The sequence below is a fragment of the Athene noctua genome, chromosome 6, assembly GCF_965140245.1.
Source record: "Athene noctua chromosome 6, bAthNoc1.hap1.1, whole genome shotgun sequence".
NCBI lineage: Eukaryota > Metazoa > Chordata > Aves > Strigiformes > Strigidae > Athene > Athene noctua.
In genome coordinates this window covers 41130934-41158917 of record NC_134042.1, presented here as the reverse complement: position 1 = coordinate 41158917, position 27984 = coordinate 41130934, and the positions used below count along the sequence as shown (strand labels likewise).

Below are 27984 nucleotides of genomic sequence, written 5' to 3'. Positions count from 1 at the left end.
CTTCCCAGATATTGCCTAAGACACAAAGCTCAATGTTGAACTGACTAAAAAGGACCAATACTTACAAAACAGTTTAAAACCCAGAAGCAACACCAGGGAGGCTGTACCTGTGTGGCTGTGCCCTTACAGTGAAGGTTTGCTGTGGTTTGCTTCATCCTGCAGACATTTTTATTTAGATGGGATTTACTCGCTTGTGGTTAGATCCCACCAGGAGTGACATGAGGGGATGTGAGGGCTGGAGAGGCGGCCATGTCCCCAGGGAGGTGGTGGCTGCCCCTGGCACAAGGCCATGCCATCAGGTCTCTGTCTCGCTTGCATCGTACAGAGGGTTGAGGTAGAAGACCTGGTGGTCTTTGGGAACCATCTCCTGTGGCATCTCCTCTCCAGGGTCAGCACTTGGTGGCTCCTGCAGCAGTGAGGGAGGGAAAAGCAACTGATGGGGAAGGGAAGCAAAGCCCTCAGCAAAACCCACCCAGCATCGAGTCTCTGCAGCTGAGGAGCTGGTGACCCACAAACCCCTCCTGGCCTGGCGTGTTGCACTTCCACCAGTGCTCGAGAGGGTCCTGGCTGGGGCCCTGGCATCTCCTGCCCACATCCCTGAGCATCCCTGTGCCCAGGCAGTGGCAACTCACCACATCAAACATGGGGTTGTCGAAGCCTCTGTCACTGGCCAGCTCGGGGGACATTGGCTCCTCCATTCTGTCCCAGGGCCGGGGGAGACGCAGGGCGGGCAACCTGGGGAGAGACCTGGGCATCACCACCACATCCTTCCCATCCCAGCAACTCCCACAGCCGAAACCCTGCATCTTCAAGAGGTGAACGGGAAAACACAGGGGCAAAGTTTCAGGCTGTGTCTGAAACAGGATGTTTGTCCTCTTTCCCAGGGAAAAAATGCTATATCCAGTAAAAACCATTAAGTCTGGCGGTCTGTGACCTTCATCCTGGAAGGAAGAGTTTGTCAGAGGCAGACAACCCCAGCACAGGCTTCACTTGAGAGCCATCGCTCTCCCCCTGTGGCCTAAAATGAATTGCCACAGAGCTGACACCTGTTCCCACTGCAATCTCAACAAGCACTAATTACTTTTATCATTACTTTTATCACGGTATCATTTTATCATCTTAATCACCATCATATTTTTATTATTTTCTTAATTACTCTTATCCTAAGGGTCCCAGTTACCTAGCATCCTCCCCTGCACCAGAGACAGGGTGTGGGTGGGCTCAACAGTGGGTCCACACATGTCACCTCAGGTCCTGAGAGCCCACTGATACTTAAACACTGTGACCACAGGCTCTATATATGCAATAGGAGGAGCTGTGCTATCTGCAGGGAGGCTGTGCCCAGGCCCTTTTTGGTGGAAACAAGCTAAATTTGCTGCTTCACTGGTGGTCAGGATGGCTCCGCTGCATGGAGGCTGACTCTTCGCAGGTTCCCAGAGCCTCCTGCCCAATTTGCAGCCTCCCTGCTGGTGTCAGACACCTCCACGATGCTCAGCAGCACTGCCAGAGAGGGCCCTGCCCCAGAGCCACCTGGGGACACGCAGCAGGAGCGGGTCGGCTGGGGACATGGCCTGAGCTCGGGTTCAGCTCTGTCTCCTGTAGCTACACGAACTTCTCTCCCACTGCTGATGGAGCTGTTTTCAAAGGCCTGTCCAGCGTCCAAAGAAGTGTCAGTGGAAGATAAATCATCAAGTAGCAATTATGGGGCTGGAAGTTTTATTTAGAAATTAAATGAAGGCACAGGTTTATTGTTAGGAAATGTCATGTCAGCACGTGCCAAGCAGCAGGGTAATCATCCCTGGCCACGGCCACTGCTGCACAGCAAGAAAACCCCAGCAGAGGAACCAGGAGGGAAGAAACAATCTGACCTGTGAGCCTGCAACATGGCTGGCATGCCCTGGCAGACACCAATACACCTTGCACACATAAATTAAAGCAATTCCTGCCCCCTGATTGTAAAAAGCGTAGGGTTCGTCCTGTTTTCCTGCGGTCAAGTAGGTGACATGAGCCACAGCGGCTCAGCGGACAGTCCCCCCCACAAGGACATACGACACCCTGCAAAACCCTCCTTGGGAGAGGCAGGGCCCTGTGTGAAGGCGGGTGCAGGATCAAGGAGCAGGGATGGGTGCCCCACGCACCTGCTGTGGGCACTGCTGTGATGCCCTGTTCACTGCTGGAGCCTGACTCCAAGCTGTGAGGAAAAAGCTGATGAAGAAGGGTATTTTGGACCAGCTCCCAGCCACGGTGAGGTCAGGTGCTGTGCACCTCACCATCACGCCCCCAGAACCTGCACACCACTCTCCATTCATCATGAGCAACTAATGCACCAGAAGCTGCATTTGTTTCTGGATACTGACACACTTTTTCATGGCTACAAAGCTGCAGGATGAGGGCTTGAAATCATTTTGATGTATTTCTATTGAGCAGCTGGCAGTTTCAGCCCTCCCTCCCCCAGCAGGACTACAAACTAACAGGTACAAGGAACAGATTTCCCCAGGAAGGATGACCAGCCTGTGCAGAGCTTCATCTGAGTCACAGCCCAATTCCTGCCAGATCACACCGTGCCACATGGCACCAAGAAGCAAGTCCTCCCAGCCAAGTACCACTCCAAGAGTACAGAAGTACATTTCAGCCACCTCACCTCCAATAAACTATGAGGAGCAAGGAGGGCAATAGTTTTAAACTAAAAGAGGGTAGATTTACATTAGATATAAGGAATAAATTCTTTAGTATAAGGGTGATGAGACAGTGGAATGGAGTGCCCAGATGTTGTGGCTGTCCCCTCCCTGGCAGTGTCCAAGGTCAGGTTGGACGGGGCTTTGAGCAACCTGGGCTAGTGGAAGGTGTCCCTGCCCATGGAGGGGAGGGGGTGGACTAGATGATCTTCAAAGGTTTCCTCTAACCCAAACCATTCTGTGATTTTATGAACCAGTAACGTTGGGTATAGCAGACTGCCTGGCCATGCCCACTGCTGTGGGAGCTCTGGGCAGCACTGTGTGCCCCTGTGCCACCAGGCTAGCTGGAAGGACAGCATGGGGTGACAGCTGCCCCCAAGCAGGAGAAGCCTGACAATAAGCTGCCAGCAGAAGCCCCATCCCTACCTTAGCTTTCCCTTTCTGTGGAGAAAGAGGATCCCTCCAAGGAACAGGAGACCGAAGAGTAGCCCCAAGACCGTCCCGGCTATGATCCTGCTTAATGCATGGCTCCCTGCTTGCCTGCTGAAAGTGCTGCCAGTGGCCACCTCCATTTTGCCACTTGAAATGCCAAGGGCTTCACCTGGGAAAGGACAGGAAGAAATAGGGGTGAGGACTGGACAGAGCAACACATCCCCACACCACCTCATGCACAGGGCAGAGAGACCCTTCATTCGGGTCTGGCACTGCTCTCCTGATCGATCGCCTTTCCCTGGGGACAGGGGGGTGGGATACACAGCAGAGTGGACTCAACTGGGACAAGCCCATGTGGGTCTGCTACTCACACAACAACCACCAGGTTCCCTGACTGTGACCTACATGCTCATCAGCATCTGCCAGCTTACATGCCTCCACACGCAGCCTTCTGGCTGGTAAGCAGCTGTGCAGAGAGGGACCTGGGTGTCCTGGTGGGCACCAGGCTGACCATGGCCAGACTTGGCATGGAAGGACAATGATATCCTGAGCTGCATGAGGAGGAGGGCTGGCAGCAGGTGGGTGCCAGAAGAGAGGTGACCCTTCCCCTCTTCTCTGCCCTGGTGAGACACAGATGGAGTGCTGACCCAGGCTTTTCTCAGCAGTGCCCAGTGACAGGGCAAGAGGCAATGGGAGCAAATTGAAATATGTTAAATTCCACTTAAATGTAAGAAAAAACTGTTTTATGGCAGAGATGGTCAAATGCGAGGACAGGTTGCAGGGAGATGTTGTGGAGTCTCCACCCTTGGAGACATTCAAAACCCAGCTGGACATGTGGGCTGCTGGCAGAGGACAAGGAGCTCTGGACAGGAGTGGGTTTAGGTGCACCCGCCAGGGACCCACCGAGGAGGACAGCAGTGTTACCATGCTGTGCTATGTCCTCCATGAGGTCTGCTGCCAGCTGCTCCACCGTGGTGCTGGTCTGCACTCCTGCTCCATCACCGATCAGCACGATTTGGATGAGCGGAGTGGAGCTTCGGGGTATGACTCCCAGGAAAGTCTGCTCTTTGTGCACCTTGGATATGGCCATCCGCACGCTGGCGTACTTGGGCTTTTCAAAACACAAGGAGACACATAAAGCCATGAGAGCAGGAGGCAGAAATTAGTCACCTCTACAGACAGCCACGATGGATGCATCAGCAAGGCCCACCTATAAATCTTCATGTGAGCCCCTTCACAGAGCTGCCATCCCTGTTACCGCAGTGCCATTGCGTTTCCCAAAGGAGAGGTTTATATCTCCTCTCCCTTCCAAGCTGTGACCAGCACCCAGCATGCAGCATTCCTCTGCAGAGGCGAGCACACCAAGAAAGCAGTTTCATGTAGCGCACCTATTAAACACTGTATTAAGACATGTGGCTGTAAGGAGGGCAGGTAGAAGGCTTTAATCTTGGGATCAATAGAGCAATACTCTGATATTGACCCTCTCAGTGTAACTCAGAACATTTCTCCTCCGCCAGCAGCTGCCAGCGAGGAGGAAGGATGTCATACTGTGTCTGACAAGCAGCAGCATGGAGGGATGCCTTGTAGAGCACGTATCTGAGTGCTGACCAGTGCCAGTTACCCACCCAGTGCTTGTCCACTGGGGAATGAAAAAGCAGCCCAGTGTTGGGAGCCATCTCCTAGAGGCCACAGGATCCCCTGCTGCAGGTTTGCATGATCCCAGCCGCATGGGCTGACCTCCCATGTTATCTAGACTTGACCTCCTGGCCGGCCTGTGTTTTCCAGACCAGAGTTTGCAGCAAGCCCTGCTGCATCCTTACCCATCTGCATGTTGGCAGCTGCTCCTGCCCCACACTGAGAGGGGCAGCGTGGCTGTGGTGGGTAGTGAGGGAGGCTGCACCAGTCCCCATGGCAAATTGGCACATCCAAGACCTCAAATATAGGGGGTGATGGGGAATGAGGCTTAACCCCCTGCATTAGCGGGACCTCATGTCCACCCAGACAGCCTCACCAGCATCAAGTCACGGGCAGATGTGGCCAGTGGCTTGTGGCTTCGTTAGCCCCTCTCAATCTGGCAGGCTGACGTACCTGGCTCAACAAGGCTTCAACCAGTCTGTCCCGGTACTTCTGTAGGTCAAAATCGGGAGTGAAATCCAGGTTAATGGTGGCTCCTGCAGCCCAAGAACAGACAGACATTGTCACCAAGCCCAGCCACAGACCTGCCATGGCAGCACAACTCTGATTGCCACAAAAGACACTGGGGACCGTCGGGTACCTCCATGCAACTGGTCTGACTGGGCGCAGGAGAGGTGCCTCCAGAGCTCTGCCTGAGAAGTCCTGCCCCAAGAAACCTCTCACTCCCTCGCTGGTCTTTTTATTAACTGGTTTTGATGAAAGGCCTTTGGTTTCTACCATATTCCAGAGAGAAGCTTTCCCTGGAAATCTTTCTCCCACATACCCCGTTGGGAAGCTCTGTATGTACCTGTACCTGGTTTGGGGACTGCAAGGATGCGATTCAGCAATGTTACCCTGGCTTTGAAGGGGAGGTGGAGAGGAGGGGACACCTGTGCTCCCCGTACCACTGCACTGCAGTCACTGAGTCGAATATTTTCCTTGGAAAAAATGCAAATCAGCATTTGTTGAAATATGAAATTCTCCAAAGGCTTTAAGGGGCTCTGCTTTTAGGAGCACGTTGGAGAAACATATGGTGCTGTTTTAATGAATCTGGTATGAAATACCAAATACGATATACCGAATATCTAGGTACAGTTGTGCATGAAAAATTCCTCATAGCAACCTTCCAAGTAGATTAATGGAGAAGCGCCCATTGCAGAGGGAATGTTGTCACTCTGCATGCTTTTATTTTAAATGAAATGAAACAAACTTGCTGTTGGAAAGCTGACATTACAGTGAAAAAGGTGCATTTCCTTTGAGTATTTTTGGCTGCATAAACTCAGCAGAGCCCTATTAGCTTGACAAGGTGTAACATCCTGACAGGATAAACCAGAGGCAGGGACAAAGGGCTGCAACTCAGAGCAGGCTCCCAAAAGCCAGGCTGCTGCTTCAGAGAGATGCCCTGGGAGGGTGGCACATGGGATGCGGATGGGACCCATGGGAGTAGTGATACAGCAAAACTTCAACCCACGACCAGCAGCACCCCCCGCACCCAGCTTTCCCCTGCGGAGCTAAAGGAAGGGGGTTGGGGCAGCTGGCATGGCAGGGAGGAGGAATAGGCCTGTGCCCCCCCACTCACCACAGACCCCACAGCAGTGGCCAAGGGGCTGCAAAGGGCTCTGACACGCTGGCGCTGGGCACTGCCTCCCTGACGCCTCGAGCAGGGCCGCGCAGATGCGGGGGAGATCCTAAAGGAGGGTAGAGCAGCATCAGACCCTCACCCCACAAATTCCAATGGGACCCCCCTAAATTGCAATGGGAGGACTCACCGGGGTGTTCCCACAGGCACAGCCGGACTTGTCGGGACAGCCGGTGCCCGTCACCTGGAGAGTGCCATTGCCATGAAACTGCAGAGGGGCGAAGGGACCCCGCAAGTACTCAGCCCAGGCCTCGGGGCTGCTGAGCTCCTGTGCAGGGAAGAGCAGCAAAGCGGGTATGCCCAGCCAGGCCCCAGCTCTGTCCCCAGGCACCCAGCTGTGCCGCCTGGACACCCGGTGCCACGTCTGACAGCCAGCTTGGGGCAGCCCCAACTGCTGGTTGTGAGTGCAGCAGGAAAGTCATGCCAATACACCCATTTGGCTTTTCCACAGAGCCAACAGAAAAATCCTTTCTCATTTAAAACAAACAAAAAAAAAAAGGACCACAAATAAATCATGAGATGCTGGCCATTTTTTTCTTCTTGCTTTCCCTCTTTTTGCTGGCCCAGAGAATTCAAGTTATCAGCTTTTAATTTCTGGGAGGAAGAGGCTGGATCTGAGGTGTTTTTCTTCAGTCTGGGAATTGTTTCAGTGGGCTCAGCATTAACAAAGGCTGAGTTGGGCTGACCAGCCGTGTCCTGCCAAGCCGTAATTCCCTCATTGCTGTCTTCCACAGGAGGCTTCTCCATGCCCTGGCACAACAGGAGGATTTCTCAGGCTCTGGGGTGAAAATATCCCACACAGAGCAAGGAGCAGGCTGGCTACAAAGGGGCAAAGTAACTTATAAGGTCAGTTTTTAGGAATTACACTGTGATCCCAAAGATAAAGAGGACCTTCTCCTTCCAATCTCATGGCTCAGCAGCAGCCTCCGCCCCAGGGCACAGCCAGCTGCAGTCCCTGGGGGGTGGGTTTGGGGGGGCTGATGTGCCATGGGGCAGTCCCCAGGCATCAGCAGGACTGGCATCACTCCAAGCACCCAAGACCATCCACCTCTGCGTCCCTGGGGCTACATGCACCCATGGTGAGCTCTGCTGTGGCGCTGCTTTGTACAGACTCGCCTGCACCTGCCTGGACACCGACTGAGTTTATTACTCAAAAAGCAGTTACCTAATGCCTGGCCCCGAAATGGCAGATCCCAGGCAGTGCAGCAGTAGAAATAATAAATAACTTATTAAATGTATGCTGCATCCCCCACTCCTGGAAGGAGCCTGTGTTTACTGCTGCAGCGCCTGTGATCTTTCACTCCTCTGACCAGCAAGGGATGGGGCTTGCCATGTGCCTGATTCCTGGGCTGAATCACAGCACGCTGCCAGCTTTTCTATAATTATCCCTCCAATCAATTAAAGAGCAGTACTGAAGCAAAGCTGGGAGATAGTCATTGGGCCACGGGCCATGTTAAGGTTGGGAGTGGAGGGAAGTGTCCCCAGAGGGTCCCTGAGCAGAGCAGTTGCAGACACGTGCCTGGGAAGGGGGCAGCCCCTGGGTGCCGGAGAAGATGTCATTTGCTCGTGGTTTGACCCATGCACATTCACCTGGTTTTTTTAAAGTGAATAGTGAGACAGCCTAACTCCGCAGGGAGGGAGGCAGTAACAAATCAGTAAAGAAATCATGGATACTGTCCACTGCAGCAGCAGCAGCCCATGAAGCTGCAGCGCTGTGGGAGTACCCCATCTCCCCACGCAGCGCCACTCCTCCATCCCCGGCTGGTCCTTCCTCTCCTGACCTACTTTGGGGCCATGATGAGGAGGCGTTGAGCCTGTTTCTCATCAGCCCCACATTATTACCTGCCCCATAAGAGAGATGCTGCGGAGATGAATCACTCGCCGCGATGAGTCGACGTTTACCCGGAAGGAGGTTTCGGGCTGGAAGATAACATCATCGTAGTGGCACGGGACACGTTCCTCGTCCACAGAAAAGATGCGCCCGCTTGGCTCGAGCTCCCCGCTGGGGGTCACAGCCTGCCACAGTGTGGGGTTGAACCAGGCGTGGTGCTTGGCATCAGTGAACCTCACTGTTGCACCTAGAAAAGCAACAGAAACGGTTGAGCTTGATCCAGACCTAAATCCACAGCCCCAGTGAACACATCTGGGTTGGTAAAACCAGGCAGTGCTTGTCCCAGAGCGGAGGAGCTCACCCGCGGGCAAGGAGCGAAGGGCTGGGCCTGGCATCACCCTGCGAGGAACCGCTGCCAGCACCTCCTGGAGCTCAGCAAAGCTTTCCAGCACTCAGGGCTGGAGTCTCAGCAGCTCAGCCCAAACCCCCCTGCTGGCTGCAGGCCTCTGGCCCCAGATCCCGCAGGACATACCTTCCCTGCTTCCTTAAAGCTCACCCTTACAGTTAGGGAGGAAACCAGCTGCCCAGATGCTGAGTAACAGAGAAACTGGATAAAAATGAGTATGATAACTCATGTCCCAGTTTCCAAGTAGCGTAGCCAGCCTGCAGAAATGTGACCAGCCCTGTTCCTGGCAGTGGGTAACCCCAAAACCAGTGCCTCATTTAACCATTAATTATTTAACTATTAACCCTTTCCCTGGTGGTCACAGGTCTAATGATTCAACTCGCATGCAGGTGTTTATTGACTGAATTGTTTGCATTCATTTTAAAATCATGCTTTAAAAAAATTCATTTGTGAAAGTTGCCCAGAAACACCTGTTGATTTCAGGGGAGCAGCACGTGGTCAGCAGGAAAAGCTCAGTGCAAAGCACAGCTGACAGATCAGCCCTGATGAGGGGCAAATGGCCCCAAAGCAGAAAATTGATGGGGATGAAGGATTTTGGAGTGGCTCCAGAGAGGCTCATGCTACAGTCCTTCCCCTGGGCAGACCTATTTGGGCTCCTTCTCTCTTTTTTTTCTTTTTTTGCCAGCTGGAGCACAGGCACAGTTGCTCTGCTTGTATTCTTCCTTTCCTGCAGCTGGAGTTAAAAGTCACTTGCCACTGAAAGTATTAGGTAGCTCTTAAATACCCAAAATACATCTCCCTAACAAACAGCTTTCAGACTAAGAACAGACTCCAATGAAACAAACCTGCTGTCTCAGTCTCAGCAAAACTGGGCTGGAGGCTAAGAGAGGAGGGAAGGATGCTTTACCACCAAAATGCACCAAAATGGGGCCAAAGGCCAGCTCATGGTGATGGCTGCAGTTCAGTTCACCGGTGTGTAATTCCTAACCAGTTTTCTTTAGAAATACCATGGCAAAGAAAATGAAGGCTTTGATGTGGCTACATGCTTAATAGGCAGGGTAAAATACAAACAATGTTTGCCTCTGCTACAACTTCAAGGACTTCCCTACTGTAATTACTTTTTTAGAAGACAGGTGATCTAGCAGGAAAAAAAGATCTGATGTGAGGGAGGTCATCAAAGAAAAGGTAGGTATTAAAAATGGAGTGATTCACTTGTGGGACAGCAAAGACCTTTGTAGAAGCGTTTGGGTTGAATTTGCATGATTAATCAAGGAGCGATGGGGTGATGGTTTGGGCACAAAATACCTGAGTCACAGCCTGGATCCCAGCTGCCATCGAAAGCTGCAAATCCTGCACCAGATGCCAGCACAAATTCTCCGTTCAGGGGCAGGTACTAGACGAAGGATTCAGAGTATTACTGTGCAGTCCTGCTGCCAGCCACCCAGGCTTGTAATCAAGGAACAGTGCTAATTATTAGGCTGCCTATTACACTTCCTGTCGCTGAGGCACTTTACAGTCATTAGGAGTTACCCTCGCTGTGCCCAGTGTTAATGGGAAAGTATCGGCTCCTGTTTTTACAGATGGGGACGCTGCAATAGGGAGAGGCAGTTTGGCGTTATCTTCCAGTAACACAGAAAAGCACAAAGCGTGCAGATCAGCAAGAACAAGGAAAAAGCAAAATAAACTCTTTTGACGGCTCCTTCCTCCTCTTGCACACACTCTCAGCAGCTCAGGAATGGCTTTATACGCTGGTATGCCATGAAAAACCCAACCTTACTCTGTAAGCCCAGAGCTGCCCTCAGTTAACGTGTTCCCACCTCCAGGGGCTGTGCTTGCCCAAAAAAAAGTAACTCAGGGGCCCAAGCAATGCTTGGTGAGGTGCTAGCTAGTGGATTTACACTCGGTGCAAGCTAATGAAAGCACACAGCAGCATTTGGTTGCTCAGCTTGCCATAGCTAGACCCTCTTCTTGTTGAGTAGGACATTACCAGCAGGTAGTCAGGGTCACCACATTTGCCTGGCTTCAGCCTGGCCAGGCTTCTGCTCAGGGGCACAAGGACAAACATCAACAGGCACAACTCTGCCACAAAAGCCCTTTCAGCAAGAAGCTGTGGCCACCCAGGTCACCAGTTGGCACTGCCAACTCTGGGACAGGCCGTGGCACATGACTGAGTGCTCTTGTGCACCATCTTCTTCGGAGCCAGCAATGTTGTACATTGGGCTGGACAAGAGGGGATGACAAGGTGAACAGCTGAGGTCAGGGAAACATCTGCCCTAAGGGTATGGAATCTCCCCACCAGCCAGGAAGAAAGAAGCCTTTGCCTATGGACACTGCTCCATGAGATCATTGCATGTGTCATGCCTAACTGGAAACCATGCCATCATGTTCTCTGCATTTCTATTACTCTTGAGTAAAGCTGATTTTTCCAGCACTGAAGCACTGAAAGAGGCTGAAAGGCCTGCCAGGCTACAAATGGCAACATGCCCTTTAGCTGCAGATGTAAAAGTTGTGTCTAGTGATGCTCTGAGGCTCAGAATTTGGCCTGTTTTGAGCTGGGCAAGATCTATGCTACTAGCCTCTTCATTTCAGAAGTGCCCTGCCTTGTTTTCCTGTGAGCCCATGAAGGAATGGGTGATGGGACACTTCGGAGCAGTCAGCTAAAGCCTATACCCAGGGCAGGTACCAGCAGCACTGCTGGCCAGGTACCTTGTCCCAAACCCGCTGGGCTATTTCAGGCTGGAGCCCCTCACTGCTGCCTCTTGCCCAGTTTGCAGGTTGCCACCCTGCAGCCAGCTGTGCACGATGGGACCAAGCAGAGAGTGTGGCCAGCTGGCTGCTGGGGTCCAGCTGAACTGCTCAGGGTGGGTTTTTGGATGGGATGCAGTGGACTGCTTCATCAGCACAGGGTACCAGCTCACCACGGCAGTCTCCTGTGGGCACTCAGGCCCATAGCTGCAGGGATCTTTGGGTGGTGGAAGAAAAATCAGAGAGCAGCTGTTGGTGATGGGGATGGGTGACTCAGCAGGGCCATGACTGACTGGCCTCTGATTGCTTTCCCAGGCTGCAGAAGTTGGTGTTTGTGAGTGTTGTGGCTGGATCAAGACCACTGGGTTGGGGAGTCCCTGCTCTCATCCCTGCCTGCACTTTTCCCTGTAGTTACCAAACACTTTGACTATGGTTGTGGGTCAGAGCTTCCCAGACGCCCTGTGGTGGCTATGCAGGACACAATGAGCTTTCCTGTCCAGGGGATTGTTCATTCAGATCTTCACAAATTAACTAGGGGGGAGGAAAAAGCGACAGAGACAATACTTAGACAAATATGTGCTTACATTTGTAAGCTGCATCACTCACACTGCTCCAGGGAGCAATGCAAGAGCATTGTGTGCACACATTATGCATAGAGCAAAGCAAGGAAAACCCGGTGAGGATTTACACGGTGTGGCTGAGTTCAGTGTGGCAAGAGCAGGGATGAGGTGGGCTTGCTTGGCTAGAGATACACACAGGTGTGCACACATTGCTCTGCAAACGCTGGTCCAATGACCAACCGAGGTTGTGTGCTCCTGTGCCTGGGAGGGCCCAGGTGAGCAGGGGCTCGATGGGGTGCAGAACAGTCACAGGGTCAGCAGCACCTGCACCCATCTTTCCCACAGGGAGAGGTGAGGAGCAATGCCTTGTGCTAAACCTGCCGCACACCTGCTGCGCCTGTGCAGGGCTCTGGGGACACTGGCCCCTGGGCTCTCTGGAGAAGATGCAGATTCTCCAGCTACCACTGGAGATCTCCCTCCACCACCAAGGCCAAAACCCCAGGCTGGCTGGATTTCCCAAGCCCAGAGGAAGATGTCTGTGTGAGTGTGGCAGGGAAATGAGAGTCCCACAGCACACACAGTGTTCCAGCTGCTGGAACCTTCACACTCTGGGATTGCCCAAATGCTGCTAGCACCAGCCCTGCACTTAAAATGCAACACAATGCAATGTGAGTTGGGAGATGAACTCACCTCATCTCCACAAACATAAGTGCAAGAAGAGCCCTGTAGTCCTGCTTCGTAGCAGGAATTTCTGAGGCTGGCCACTGCAGCTACAGCTTCTTGCCCACCAAGGTGGACATGTTGCCCATCCACACCCAGCCCTCCCCAGTATGCACACCACTGGGCCACAGCTCAGAAGTGGCTCCATCATCCAGTGGATCTCAGTTTGTAAATAATTCACACCACCTTTTTTTCCTAACATGAGTTAAGAGTCTCAGCTCACTGCAGAGGACAAATGGAGCCTCTGGTTGGGCAGTGAATTTCTGCATTTGGGAGTTTAGTATAGAAATTGCATATAGGCTGGGCCACTTTCCAAGTACATTTTGAACTGATCAATGACATGTACCAAAGGACCGGAGCCAAAAAGCTGGCAGTTTCATCTGCTTTCCCTTGCTTCTGCCAACCTGTACTCTGGAGCCATTAATACAGCAAGCTTAGAGTCCCATTAGTCATTTCCCATCCCTGATACTGGTAAATGACTTATCTCCTCGGTCATCATTATCAAGTGTAATGACAACTGAAACACAGTCATCATTTTTCTCACCGAAGTCAGCAAAAAAAAAGAGGAAAGACCCCATGTGGCTCTCAGCCCACAGTCACCATATTTCCAACTCCAGCGTTGCACCACAGAGAAGAAATCCCACTGCCCCAATTATAAGTGAAAATGAAACTAATCTCCAAATTGCAAAAGAAAAAAAAACCCAAACACCTGAGAAGTGGCTTTTGAAGTGGATGGCTTTGAACTGGCCTCCTACACAGCCCGGCTCTGCTCGATTCATGAGCATTGGGCTGAGTGTGACTGGCACGTCACCGTCATCAGTGCGGGGAGCAATGTACCACTTCGGCTTTGAACCTGGATGAGGGGTGCTTGTGATTGCAGCCAGCTCTTTCCCCAGCCTTGTTTTAATTCGCAGCATCAGTACATTTGAATTCCTGGCTCGGGTGAGACAGCGCCACCATTGCCACCGTGCAATGCTGAGACTGCCCGGGCACGCTGGGCTCTGCAGCGCTGCACCCATGGGTGCAGCAGGGAGCAGGTCAGCAGCCATCACGGCTGCGTGTGGCTACTGGCTCCATTCCCTCGCCCAGCACCCAGCCCAGGGGGGGCTTTGGCGCTGGTGCTAGTGGCACCCCATTGTAAAGCATCACTGGGGTAGGATGCAAGGAGGTTATTTCTCCAACATGGAGTGCTGTAACCCACAGAGGTGTTAATGTGCAAGGAAAATGATTTCTATGTCATCGCTCCCAGGCCTGCTTTGCTGAGGCAGTGGCAGCCCAGATGGCAGCAGGCAGCCGGGGCAGCAGGCAGGCAGCCCCTGCCCCTTGCGGTGCACAGGTGGGAATAGCGGGGGTTTTCCCAATGCCCACTGGAGCTGGGGGGTCTGAGTGCACCTGGGCATGCGGGTGCTTGGGTGGGATCCAGCGGCTGGCTGAAGGCCCCAGAAAGGCACGGGGCCAGATTCATCTGCAGGTGAATCCCTTTGACAGCTCTGGAGCCTTGCCAGGGGCTTACTTGCTGCAGGGTTTCTTCAGTTCATTAGCGGGGGTTCATTCACTCGCTTTCCTGCCTGGGTGAAGCTCCCACCTGCATCCTCAGGCCAGAGTCCTCGCTCCCAGCCACACACATCACCCCCTGTCCCCAGCCCACTGCCAGATCTGGCCTGGTCCTGCCATGGCCCCTGATCTCACACCAGCTATTCCAGATCCCCCATGAAAGAAGCCAGCAAGACACCACCTGTGTCCACCCTGAGACCTCTGGGTGAGCCGAGGAGGGTGACTTGCTGCTGTACTAGGACTTTTCTGCCCAAGAAGCTCCCTGCCCAGGCACCTGCCCCCATAAGAATCAGGGCTTTAGCATCTCAAGGAAACCAGGCAAGAAACAGTTTTTATCCCCATAAAACCCACACTCAGACAGGCTGGCACAGTGTGGACCAGGGCACAGAAGCTAGTGGTCCTCTCTGCGAGCCCCATCAGTGGCAGGCAGAAGCAGCACACCAGCCCTCCTTTGCTCCCAGCAATAACTTGTCCCTCTGCTTTTGCCCCCAGAGCAGGCAGGGGTACAGGCAAAGAGCAGTGTGCCAGTGGGACATCATCATGTCAGCATCAGTCCCAGCAAGCTAATGAGGTGCTTGGCTGCTCTCCCCTGCCTGCATCCCTGCCTCCCCTCCTGCAAGGCAGGGTCCTCGGGCAGCAGTGCAGTTGTGCTCTCATTAATGCAGGAGCTGGTTCCCCTGCCATGTCTGCTTGTCACGTTTTCTGTTGCGTTTCATGGCGCGGGCTCCCCACATCACCTGCCCAAGCTGGCCTTGCTACTACATCCCCTGGCACAGGGGTGGCTTGGCACATGGGGTTCCCAAAAGATCACGCAGAAGAGCTGCAGGTCCTGGTCATCCCATGCAGGTGCTGGCCAGCACACACCACCCCACAGACCCCAACAGAAGCCATGAGGGCCCCAAAAGGCCTTTAATTCGACTGCAGTTCCCCAGTGCACACCTCCAGATGTGGAGCCAAACAGTTCCCAGCAGGGTGCAGAAATCAGGTGTTCCAGGGAGACTCAGGGACATCAGGAGCCCCTTGGGGAGCACACTAAAGTAAACCAACCCAAGACACTTGAGTTACAGATGCAGAAATCACACAGAGGCTTAAATCCCTTAGTCAGATGTACCTCAGGTTCAGCTCATTTTCCTGAACTTCCCTCCACAGACAAGGTCAGAGAGCTGGAAAGCAGCTCAAGGTGCAGGGAGGGGAGCCATCCCCAGCAGCAAGGGATGGCAGCCGGTCCACAGAGCATCTGCCCAACATCCGCTCCAGCCTGGGATGCCAGCAAGCTGCGCCGCTTGTCACAGGCTTTAATAACGGCTTCTGCCGGAAACTAGCCTGCAAGGAGCAAATAAACTCAGGGAGGCAACTGTAAAAGGCTGTTTTACCGCACTCCTTTCCTAGGGCAAACCTTCAGTGGGAATGCTGCCAGAGAAAAGCCTGCAGGATTTGGGCTTGTAATTATGTGCTGGCACACACACATGCACACACACACACCCATGAAATTTTTTACATCCATCTCAGGAGAAGGAAAAATAATCCCTTTTCTGGGTGTCCCATTACCCTGCTGTTTGGGAAGCAGAGGGGGAAGGGAGCACCAGTGCCTGGGACAAGCAAAAACTGTGGCAATTCATTAGAGCCGGTGCCCCTGGAGAGCAATTGGCATTTCGAGATCAATCTCTGCCAGAAACCGAGAGGGAGCATTCTGCAGCAAAGCTGAGTACATTCTGCTCTCGCAATTAGGCAGCTAAAAATATAAGGCTGAGCGAGGCATCCCTGGTTAGACCCCAGCACCCAGCATGCTCCCGACCCTCACCCAGCCTTTGCGGCCCCTCACTGGGCGGTCAGGGAGAAGGTACAGGCAGCTGCTGCCACTGTGCCAGGGCTCAGTGATAGGGCAGAGTTGGAAAGGTGACATTGGTGCTGCTGAATAACCCTGACCAGTGCCCTGACCATGGCACCACCAGGGGTTGAGCGAGTCTGCTCTGCTCACGTGGTTAAACCTGACTCCTGCCACCCCAAAAATAGCAAATAGCATCATCCATCCCTGCTGCAGTGTTGGCCAGCTAGGGCACAAACTGCACCAGGGCTGGTGTTATCCAGGCAAATGATGGGCTTGCAGCCGCATCCATGCCCTGGCCTGGCCACCTGTGAAAGCACAGCCATAGTCAGAGGGTCCAAACCCCTTGAAGGAGCCCTTCTCCCTCAGCAGGGAGACAAGCGAAGCCAAAACCCACCTTGTCCTGGAACATCCATGTCAGGCACCACCACACTGAGCACCTCCATTTCTCTATCTTTTTTGCAGATTTATCCCCAGGCACCTCTGAAAGCCAGCTAAACACTGATCTGCACCTTTAGGCAGCTAAAAACCATAGAAAATCCAGCCTAATCACAATGGTTGTGCTTCAAAGTCACTTACACTTAAACTGGATTTGGTCTTAGTGTGTGGCTGAATTAGGAACCCACTCAAAACTTCAGACCAAATAACCTCCAAACTGGGTGATAAATGGGCTTCCTCTGAGCAGGAGGTGGCTGCCTGCCCCTACAGCCCTGGTCTCCTCCCAAGAAAGCAGCTCCCGGCACTCAGCTTGTGCCTCCATGGGAGGGGAGCTGGGGGGCACACCATACAGAAGTGTTTCCTTCAATATATACCCCTAGGGGAGGCTGACAGTGGCACAAGAGGACGCCTGGGCGCACCAGGTCTTGCTCCACTCATCTGGGGAGTCAGGATGGGAAGTCTCATGCTGCCCTTCCACCAAGAAGGCACCAGCACCAAGCATCCCCCCACTGCGCCTGCCGCAGCTGGCACCGTCCTCATGAAAGTCAATGAGAACCCAGCCCCTCCCCTGGCCATGAATTTCCTCCTGCACTACTATAGCGAGCAATGCTCTCCTATTTTTTTGGCCAAAGGCTGTATCGCATCTCCATGGCGACTCTAAAGCTTAATGTATTCCTGCTGATTTAAGTGATTAATGCTTCGGCGCAGCGCGGCCGGCAGCCGAACAGGTGCGGCCCAGACTCTGCAAAAAGCCTCACAACCAATTCATTTTCTAACCACTCAGTTGCCAAATTTCATGCCATGCCCACAAGTGGCAGACTGGCTCAGGTGCTGGGTTTCATTCTTTTTTCATCCCTGATCTTGGCAGCCCCCATATCACCTGGTGACAACAGAGGACAGCAGCGCACAAGAGGGAAGTGGCTGAGCTGAAACGAAAAAGAAATATTAACCACCAGGCTAGGAAACTTGCTGGGACAGTTCATTGCAAATCGCTGGGGCAGTGATGCGCAGAAGGAAGGTGTGAACTGCAGCACAGGTTAGAGCCTAGGGCGAGCCTGGCTGCTCACAGGAGGTGCAATTCAGTGCAGCGGGGCAAGCCCCTGGCTGGAGGGGAATGGTGCTACATTCTCACAGCCGGTGTTGCTGCCATGATTTATTCCCTTGTGGGCCCCCCAGCCCTCCTCTCACCCTGCCCCACAATCAGGCTATAATAGTCACTGTAAGCCTGGAGCCCACACAAGTGTTTGACAGCAGCGGGGTCCTGGAGAAACCCCAGGGCAGCAGATGGTCCCCGGGGGCTCCTGCGAGGACTGCTGGATCCTCTGATGGGGATGAGTTTGGGGCTGTTCCAGCACCCTGACTCCATCACTCTGTCATGATAGGAAACATCCACCAGCGCAGCTGGCAGACGGTCAGCATGGCCACAGGTGTGACCAGCTGTGCAAAGGTTGTGCTGTGCCTCCTTTTCCTTCAGCCAGCCACAGGGCTTCTCCAGCTTGGCTCTCTAGCTCGGTTGTGAAAGGCTCATGCCATAATGAATAACGCTGCTTTGCAATTATGCATTTTGCAGGCCTCTGATGAAAGTACTTTAGAAATATACATTCATCTGTAAGTAAAATAAAATCTACTAAAGTGATATTTTGCTCTTTTCTTCTCTGTGTAAATTCCACATCACTTATTACATTATATTTGTACATATTTCCCCAGTACATTCTTTCCTTCAAAAATTCATATTTAAAATGCCATATAAATAAAGTAACTCCTCCAAATATTTGTAGCGGGATTAAATGTGGTGCATGGCGTTATTAAAGCATCAAAACTATTAGTGGCATAGACAGCCTGAACAAATCACACCACATAAATTTCAAGAGCTTGTTTGGATTTAATGACCAATAAAAGAGCAAAGCTGCCCTAAAACCAAGAGAGACAGCTTGGCCACAAGCTTGTCCTGTCCAGGGGAGGAACTTTTGCAAATGGGATCAAGCCCGTTTTGTGCTGTCACGGTGCTGGGATGGAGGTTGCTGTTGATGCGTCCCACACTGGTGCGTTGGGGCAGTGGGTTTGCTTTTCCCTTTAGTTCCTCCCTGTTAAATTTTTACCCTCCAAACCATAGGGATTAAGACCCCATGCTTTCATGGCTGCCTGTCAGCCTGCTCCAGGCATGGCTCCTCTTCTGAGGGGACACTGGGTTGATCAGAAACCCCTCCAAGACAAGATCCACCCCATCTTATGTCACTCAACACACGCATTTCAGTAGGGTGTCGTACCTGTCTTGCCACAGCCAGGCTAATAATGCCGCAGAAAAATATAAAATCCAATAGCACTCGAAAGAAAATTTCTTGAGCAACATTTTGGGATTTCCCAGAGCAGTTTGTTTTCATTTCAAGATATTTTGATGTCAGTTTCACTTAGCCTCTGCCCGGGGCTAAAGCCTGCTCCATGCTGGCAATGCCATGGTGCTCCTCAATAAGCTACTACCAAGGTCTCAGTCCTAGGGAGGGTGTTTTATCCCTCCTTTAGGGGAAAAAATTAATTTCTTCCAAATGAAAGTGGTTTTGGGGTGCTTTCCCCCATCTCCCCTAAGGAGTGAAAAAAGAAAAAAGCCCAGAAATGGGCTTTTCTTCTCCATGGTGCAGAGAGACCAGGGCTGCTGTGATTTTTGACCGCTGCCCCAGCTGAGGCATCCTCGGTCTGGCTGGACCATGGAGCAGAATGTCAAAGTCCCTGGAGAGGGGGACAGAGGAAGGTGCCACCTGGCTGGCACCGCTCCCACACTGACTCTGCGCTCACCCCCCCTCCCGGCACCACCGCACGCTGCCTTACCATGTCCGTCAGTGCATGGGGAGACCTGACAAAGACTGAGATGGCCTGTAAGAAAAGTGAAAATAAAAGTAGGCTTTCCCCTGGCAGATAAAGGGCTTTTCCAATGCCTAATGGCATTTTGCAACAAATAAAACAGAAAAAAATTTAAAATGTCCAATACCTCATTCTTCTGAAAATGAACCACGTTGCTGGCACAGGGGACTCTGCCTTTATCCCAGTTGGAGGCGGTTTCAAAATTGGTGTTGGGGATCCACTGCTTGTACATGGCGGCAACAGCACCTGGGAGGAGCAGGGAAACCAGTGTAACCCAGTCCACAGGAGGCACTGGGAGCCCTTTCTGAGATGTGCTATGGGATGCCTTGGCCCTTTTGGGCCAGATTTGGTGATTTTCCACCCAAGAGCAGCCCCTGCATGTTCCCAGTTGAGCAGTCACAGCCCTGCTCTGCACAGGAGATTTTTTTGGCTGGGTGATGGTTTTTACTCACACAGGTAGGAAGAGCAAGGGAGAAATACTTGGCAGGCAAAGAGAAGGCAGGACAGTCCTGCAGGCAATGGGCAAGAGTGATACATCTGGTACCTAAACATTTACTGTGGTGGGTTTTGTTGCCACTCAGACTAATCAAATGTGCAGAGACCCCTTGACCTCAGTGTTTCCAGCAGATATGGAGTGGGCATGCAGGGCCGGCAGGACCATGAGGACAGGGTGAGAGGAGAAAGGGCATTTGCTGTAGGACATGTACAACAAAATACGGGCTGGAGAGGGAGGATTCAGCAGTGCCCTGCAGCCTGAGGCACCAGCAGGTTGGGAAATAGAGGTCTTCCCCATGGGGATTGCCGGGACAGCAGCGGTCCTGCCCATGCGTCCCTGCAGCAATGAGCCCACTGGCTGGGGCCGGGCCATGGCAGAGGTGGGTTTCCACTCTGACCCACTCTGTTTGCACGAGCGCAATGGGGTCACATGCCTCCTGGCCTGACGTTGTTCCTGACCTGGCTTGGAGGTGCACATTCAGCTGAAGATGAATCTCCATCAGCCTGAATTAAATGGCTTTGCACAAGTGAGTTATAAGACAAAAAGAGGAAAAAAAAAAACCCCAACCAAAAAACCTCTCTGCCCTTTTCTTTAGGGGAAAACCCCACAAAACTATGAAATACGTAGAAAGCCAGTGGTGGAAGGGACAGCGCAGTGGAGGGGGATGGACGCTGGAGGTCAGATGGAGAAGGGGGCAGGAGGGGGCATGGTGACCTGGGGAGGGAGGAAAGTCTGAATGACTCCAGCTGTGGAGAGAGGTGCACTGCAGAAACTCTGGGCCCTGCTAGTCCAAATGATGGGGAGGGATGCGGCCAGTTGTGCTAAATAGGTTCTGCAGAGGCTTTATCAGCACACAACAATCACCTCAGAGTGTAAGCTGTACCATCTGACTCTGCCAGGGGCTCTGCTGAGACCATTTTCTGTATGTAGCCACGGCTGGGTGAAGAGGAAACAGTGTATTTTTAACCAGAATGAAAGTCCTAATGTAGGAACAGGGCCTGGAGCCCAGGTGCAAGGTGCAGGGGGGATCCCCCAGCCCAGTGTCAGGCTGCAGCCACTGCTTTCAGCTGCCTGTAGGAGCCCTCAGGCAGAGCAAACACCCCTCTGCCCCATATCCACTCTAAAACCCACCCAAGAGGGAAAAAGACTGTAACAGTGATAAGAACAGGACCCAAGCAGCTGCTTGCAGTTGACCTGGTTTTGGCTGGGATAGAACTTATTTTTCTTCTTAGTAGCTAAAACAGGTTTGGATTCAGTATGAGATCTGGTATAAGATGAATGTTGATAATATAGCGATGTTTTTAGTCGTTGCTAAGAAATCAAGGACTTTCCACTTCCCATGTCTTGATAGCATGCAGGTGCACAAGAAGCTGGGAGGGAGTACAGCCAGAGCAACAGACCCACATTGGCCAGTGGAATATTCCATATCATACAACATCATACTCAGTATATAGATGAGGGTAGGCTGGGAAGTTGGGGGGCTCACTTCCAGGATTGCAGTTTTGGGATCTTCTCCAGGATCACTAGCTGGGAACAGGTTGGGCAGCAGTAGGCAGGTGGTGAGCAATTGCATTGTGTGTTACTCTTTTGTATATTTTATCGTTATTACCATTATTATTTTTATTTTATTTCAATTACTATTTTTTTTTCCTCAACCTATGACTCTCCTTACCTCTACCTCTTCAATTCTCTGCCCCATCCCCGGGGGTGGGGGAGGGTGAGCAAATGGCTGCATGGTGCTTGGGTGCTGGCCAGATTTAAACACAGCAGTGTTGTGGGTTCACACACCTTGCTGGCTTGGAGTTGAAAAGAGCTTAAAAAGAAAAAAGCCCCAGATGGTAATTGTAAGTTGCTCTGCCCCTGCTTTGTTGACTTGCATCCCCCCTGTCCCAGGAAGTCGGGGAATGGAGACAGGTTAAAGCTCCAGCAGAAAGGCTTAGCCAGCCCTATCACACACACTCTTCATGTTCCCACAGCTACAAGGTTTTGTGTCCAGCGAGCTCACACCACACCACACCGATGGTTTGCAGCACCAGCAGCATCTCCTCCGGCCGGAGGCTCTGGAGCCACAGAGGTTAACCTCCTGCTGCAAAACCTTTCCTCCATACAGCTGCACTGATACATTCCTGCACCTTCCACAGCCCTGGAAGTCTCAGCATGCTGTTTAATCAGCCTTATCTCCAGGGAAGTGCAGTCCTTGAACATCAAAGCAACATGCATATTCAAGAGAGAGTGTGTCCTGCAGTGCCAAGTCGCTGGCTTCACATATGAGCAGGAAAAGCCGAGCTGTGGAGGTGCAGGGGGCACGATACACTAACCCCAGCCTTATTCCCCTGCCTTCTCTCTGTCCAACTGGAAATGCCTTTTCCCATTTATGTTACAGATATGCCTGAAGTGACAGAACCTGCAGCTCTGCTCCGAAACAGGCTTGCCAAAAGCACACCCAAAATGGGGAAGTCATCCAGTGGTCACCCTGCTCGTCATGGCCGTTGAACCCTAAGCGTACTCACCAAGGAACGGCAGGACACTGAGGAGGAAGAACGGGCGCTTCATTTTGGAGCAGGCTGCCAGCCCTCACTTCCACGGGCCCTGCCCGGCCGGACCTTGGACCCTCCTGGGGGCACGTGATGGGCTCAGCCTGGAGGAGGATGTGGGGAGAAGGGAGTAAAACAGTACAGGAGGCAGATTTTCCCCCAGCACAAACCAGAGCTTTGCTCAGTTCCAGAAGCTGGTTTGCTCTCAGCTCCTTTCCCAAGCTCCCCACTTCCTTGGCACCCATGTGGAGCCTGGGAGAGCCACTGGTCCCCCCAGCTCGGCTCACCAGACCCCACCATCCACCCACCTGGGTCTTGCTAAAGGGTGGCAATCACAAACATCCCACACTGCTCTCCCCAGCGGACCGCCAGCTACCTTATAATTACTAATAATGGTCTCAATGTATTTTCAATTAGCTCACTTGGAAGAGAGCAGCTCCCAGCTATGACTTGTAATTGTACTTTGGCCACCAGCTGATTTGCTCATTACCCGGTGTGCGCTGCGGCAGCGCCAGCACAGCCCCACGCTGCTTTTGTTGAGGCTGTGGGGAGCCGAAGGGGGCAGCTGGCAGCGGTACCAGCGCACGTGGCTGCAGGAGGAGAGGAGGAAGAGGAGGGACTCCACCATTCCTGTCCTCATGCTGCATGCAGCTCCAGGCCCATGTCTTTGTAAGGGTGTTAGGAGCAGAAAAGGATAGGGGAAGAGCAAGGATATCCTGGGAAGGGGACAGCGTGGGGATGGTGACAGAGGACCACACCATGGGATGGGGAGAGCTGGGGGGCTCAGCACCACTCTGGGAAGGACCCTTTGGCTGACACTGGTACAAGCAGGGTGAGGGCAGAAGATTTGTAAATGCAAAGGTTTACAGGAGCCCAGAAGGAGACTGGAGAAGTGGTTGGAAGGGTCCTCAGTGGAGGGGTCACAAACCACAAAGAAGCTCTGACCTGACAGCAGCAAGGATTTAGGATCACAGGAAGGGGAACAGCACATGCCTGTCCCCACCCCAGCCTCCATGCTTCCAACTGGGTAGACCAGGGATCCACCTGCTTCCAGCAGGGGAGAGTGAGGACCAGGGATCCATCACTCCTGGGTAATCTTCTGCCTGTCTCCCAAAACCTTAATCCAGTCGGTGCCACTTCCAACCTCTGCTGCAAGTGCAGGAGTGAGAAGAGCAGCAGGGCTCCTGCCCCAGGATGCTCTGGCACAGCCCCAAGTGTGCCCTGAGAGGAACACAGAGGTGCCCCTGCCTGGAGCTCTGTCCCATGGGTACCATCAGTGCAGCCCACGAACTGCCAAGAGAAAAAGCTCCTGAGCAGCAGCTCTCAGCCTGGGCATCAGCCAAAATGCAGCCAGCACTTTCTGCACAGGGAGCTGGATGCCAAGAGATATTCTCAAGGTGAAGCCTCCTGCACTTTCATTACCACTCACAAATTTCTCCCGGGGGACTCTCGGGGTGAATCCTAGCTACAATGAGTCCTGTATTTTAATAGAGGGGGGAAAAAATATAAATCATGGATACTCAGCAGTAACAGCTTGGAGAAAGGACAGCAGTGTGCAGAGGGCAGGGTGCATGCCTGTCCGCAGCCTCAGCATCTCACAGCATGGCTGGGGCTGGCAAGAGGAGAGAAACTGCTCATGGGGCCCTGTGCAGAGGGCAGTGCCATGGCTCCTGAAAACCAGTATTCTGGGGGGTGCTCCACACCCTTATTTTTGTTTTTTATGCACTGCAGCCATTGCTTTTGGGTACTGCTCATTTCAGCTGCTAATCAGCTCCAGTCCGTTGAAGCTGCTACTTGCTTGATATTAAGTGAGCTAGGATTCATCTGACAAGGAGGCAGAGGTCTAAAATACCCAATCTGCCCTGTATTCATCAAAGAGCCTGTGAAATCCTGCCCGTGGATGGACAGTCCCCACTGCTCCTGCTCTAGCATTAGAGTAGGACAGGACAGGGCAATTACAAAAATCTCAGCAAAACCTGTGTTACCGGGGACAGCTGTTCATTGCAGCATTACTGCTGGGAGGGAGGGGATAGAATAACCTGGCCCTTGCCACAAGTTGCTCCCCGGGGCCAGAGCACACTCCTCTCCAACCCAGCTTTTGTCACTGCTACCACCCCGAGATGCTGCTGTGCTTCAGGACCAGGCAGGCACAACAAAAGGCTGCACAGAAGCAAGATCAGGCCCCAGAAATGAAAGCAGGTGCCCTAACATGGACATCAGCACATTTTACTTCTTGCTGCCACATTTTACACCCTTCTGCTCCCCAGCCTGCTCCCCCTGTGCTGGCTGCCTGTGATGCCCCTAGGGAGGACAAGCACAACGCCACCACAGAGGGGGAAAACAGTGCACAGAGGATGCTCAATCTTCCCAACATTGAGTTATAAACTGGTATCAAACCCAGAAACACCATTCCCCTTAGCCAGTCAGCAGAGCCACCTCCTAAAGCCTTTCAGGAACATCTAGAACTATTCTGAATTTCCCTGTCATACAACTACATCTTTTCTCACCACTTAAAACAGTTGTGGCCTGCAACATGAGGGACATCTCCTCCCATACAAGCCTCAGTCCAGGCACCTTGCGGCTGGAAAGGGGAGCCCAGCAGCATGAAGCACCACCAGTCATGAGCACTAGTGCCTGGGGTGGGTGGTCAACCCCAACTCACACACACTCCCTGCAGCCCTCCAAACAGCCAAGCCACAATAGCACTGTCCCCAGAAAATCACAAAGCACATGGAAAAATTATTCCATGATAACCATATTAGGCCCTGCGGGCTCAGACAGAGAGGGCAGAGGCATGCCATGACTAGCTGGCTCCAACCCCCCTGGTGCCGAAGCTACCGCCCTGTTCCCAGGGCACGCTGACAGCTTGGGCTGTACCCCGGCACATGTTATTTGCCAGTCTCCTTGGCACGATGTGTTGCTGCTTAAGGTTTGGACATGAACCTAATCCTAAATAACTGGGGAGAAGAGCCCTGTCAGGTGACAGCCCCTCTAGCTATTACAGCTCATGTCTGCCCTCAAAGCAGGCAGCCCCAAGGCAGTGATCAGAGGGAGCTGAGTAAGATCCCATGTAGGATTTCCTTTTATTTAGGAAAATGTTAGTCTCATGTGCCACAGCACAAACTATACTGCCATGACCGATGACCGGTGGCAGAGGAACTGTGTGCACTGCCCGGAGAGGCAAGGCCCCACATCAGGGCTGGTTGGAAGCTAAAGCTGAATATTCAGTCAACCCATGGAGTTGATCCTGTTCTGGGACTCCGCACCAGTTCAGCAAGAGGAACTTGCCTGGTGCTTACAGGCCTCCGGCAGCCACACGATCACCTTCCCCTGGGAGCAGCAAGGCAGAAGTTGCCAGAGGGGATCATATTTGATCTCAGTGTGGTCTGGAAGCCACACTCTGATTTGCTTCTCGCCTGAAGCAGGAGGACAAGGGCTTCCTGCTGAGGATGGCTACAAGAAGCAGCTACAGAGTTACACACCTGTGTGGATGTGGGAATCCAAGCAGCCAGGCCTGTTTCACAAGTCCCGAGCCCACGCTCCACTGGACACTTTAACCAGCCCACTTCATCCAGTCCCTGCATAAGATTTCTTTTTAACCTCAGGAGACTGAGTGCCCCTTAGCAGCCATGACTATCTACCCCCAGGACACCTGCTAAAAGATCAACAGCTTGTCTGCATTCTCACTGGCTAATGGTGCAGGGTATGCCGAGACAGATGCCATTTCCACCAGCCAGGGCTGATCCAAATAATCTTCTCTGTGGGAGCTTGTGTTGGCACAAAGCAGCCACCAAGTGTCCATAGCAATGTCTGCAAACAACACTTGTCTCTCACCAGCACAGCGATGCTGTCAAAACACACAATTCCACCAGCTGCAACTGGTACTACAACCTGTGGCCAAACACCACTTAACCCAATTTGCAGCCCATGGAGTGGAAATCAGTCCCCAGGGTCTCTTCTGTGTTTGCCAGGTGGGAATTGAGCTCCTGGCTTGGGCCATTGCCCATTCTCAGGAGCCTATGGAACACACAAGAGAATGCATCGAGGGTCCAGCATTCACCACTGCCAGAGGTCACCCCAAAGGAGCAGAGCTGGGTGGGTTCACTCTCCCCAGCTACCACATTCGCTGAGGGGGGCAGGGGGAAGACATTTGGGTTATCACCTCTTTTGGCCAAACAACAAGGACAAGACAGATGCGTTACTCAACAGCAACAGCCTCCAGGGCTTAACCCAGGCCAGCAGGAAGGAACCGCACAACTGACTCATGGAAAACTGGCTTTGGGGAAGGACAGGGGAAATCACCTCTTTCACCACTTGTTTTGACCACCGGATATTTCCCTCTTCCTCAGACAATTCCAGTACTTAGTCACATCAAGGCAGGCTATCCCAGAGAGCAGGAGACAGGTCCATCTGCAGGACCAAGAAGTCAGAGGTTTTGAAGATCCTTCTCCTTACCAGACAGCAAGCAAACCCAAGGCTTGAAACCCCAGAAAACTTAAAAAAAATCCCCCTGCAATTCTTCCAAGAGATGGCCCTGGCAGCAGGTCCAGGCTTGGGCAATGTACATGTCTGCACAGCACCCTCTGTAGACCAGAAGAGCTGCTCAGCCTGCTCTCCTCAGCTGCTCTGCTCTCCCAGCACCCACACTCCGATCCCATCACCCTCAGCACGTATCTCCAGCTGGGGAAAGCACTACAAGGTACCCACTTGCATTCTGTGAGCTGTTGCAAAGAAGAAACCTATAAAGACTCATTCTTGCCAGGAATGACATCATGTATCATTTCAATTACGATTCATTGCTGGGGGAGGAGGAGCAGGGAGGCGAGTAGAGAATCAGTGTTTGCCTTCACGTTTAAAGCAATTTATTTCCTTGCTACCTATCCTGCTCCACTGTAATGACACAAGTGTCACATCTGAGCAGCACCAAGCAAAAGAATTTGGAAGGAGGAGCAGCTCCAGGGATAGCAAAGGTTGCTCTTCCTCAAGAGGGCTCTGCTTGAAGGTAACCCATTTCATTAAGAAGATAAGAAGTTCACCATCTTTTCACTCTCCACAGTGAGGAGATGTGAAGAGCTTCAGGCAGCACAGCCTTGAGTATCAGCTGTGGGAGTATAAGTGGAAAGAGTGATGAGCAGGGTAGGGGATGCCAGAGCATCCAGAAAGTCACTTACCAGTGACTGCTCTCGGTAGCAGAAGGGAACATCGACCTCACCCCATCTTGCGTGTGAAGAGGATGGCATTTCTTAGCCACACTTCCCTCTCACTATGCCCACCTTCCTGCATTTGCCTTTTCTCTGGCATCCCCATCTTATCAAGACAAGACACTTGGCCAGTCACCCAGCACTTTTAGACTACCTGCTGCAAAGACTGGTATCAACTGGCCAGGTCGTCCTCGCACGTGGGTGCCAGCAGCACGGCAGTGGCTTCTGCTGAGACACCACAGCCTTGTCTCTGAGCACAGGCAGGACATTCCCACATTGCTAAATCCAGTATTACCCCTGCAGTGACGTAAAAGAGGGGAAAGGGAATTTCAGTAAGAAAGGGGTGGGAGGGAAGAAGAAACGGAAGGACAGACAGATCAGCATAGTGCTCAGTAGAA

At 52.6% G+C, this 27984-nt stretch overlaps 1 protein-coding gene across 1 annotated transcript; it reads right to left on the bottom strand.

The window, feature by feature from the left end:
• Positions 1–179: 179 nt before the first annotated feature.
• AMN (amnion associated transmembrane protein) lies at positions 180–23032 on the bottom strand. The gene is made up of 12 exons (XM_074909183.1): positions 22876–23032; positions 19483–19601; positions 19323–19367; positions 9963–10050; positions 8263–8498; positions 6551–6688; positions 6361–6469; positions 5196–5278; positions 4032–4218; positions 3102–3276; positions 633–735; positions 180–406 (listed from the first exon to the last, which is right to left on the bottom strand). The coding sequence occupies exons 1-12, from the start codon at positions 23030–23032 to the stop codon at positions 296–298; spliced, it is 1551 nt and encodes a 516-aa protein (XP_074765284.1). The 3' UTR covers positions 180–295.
• Positions 23033–27984: the final 4952 nt, after the last annotated feature.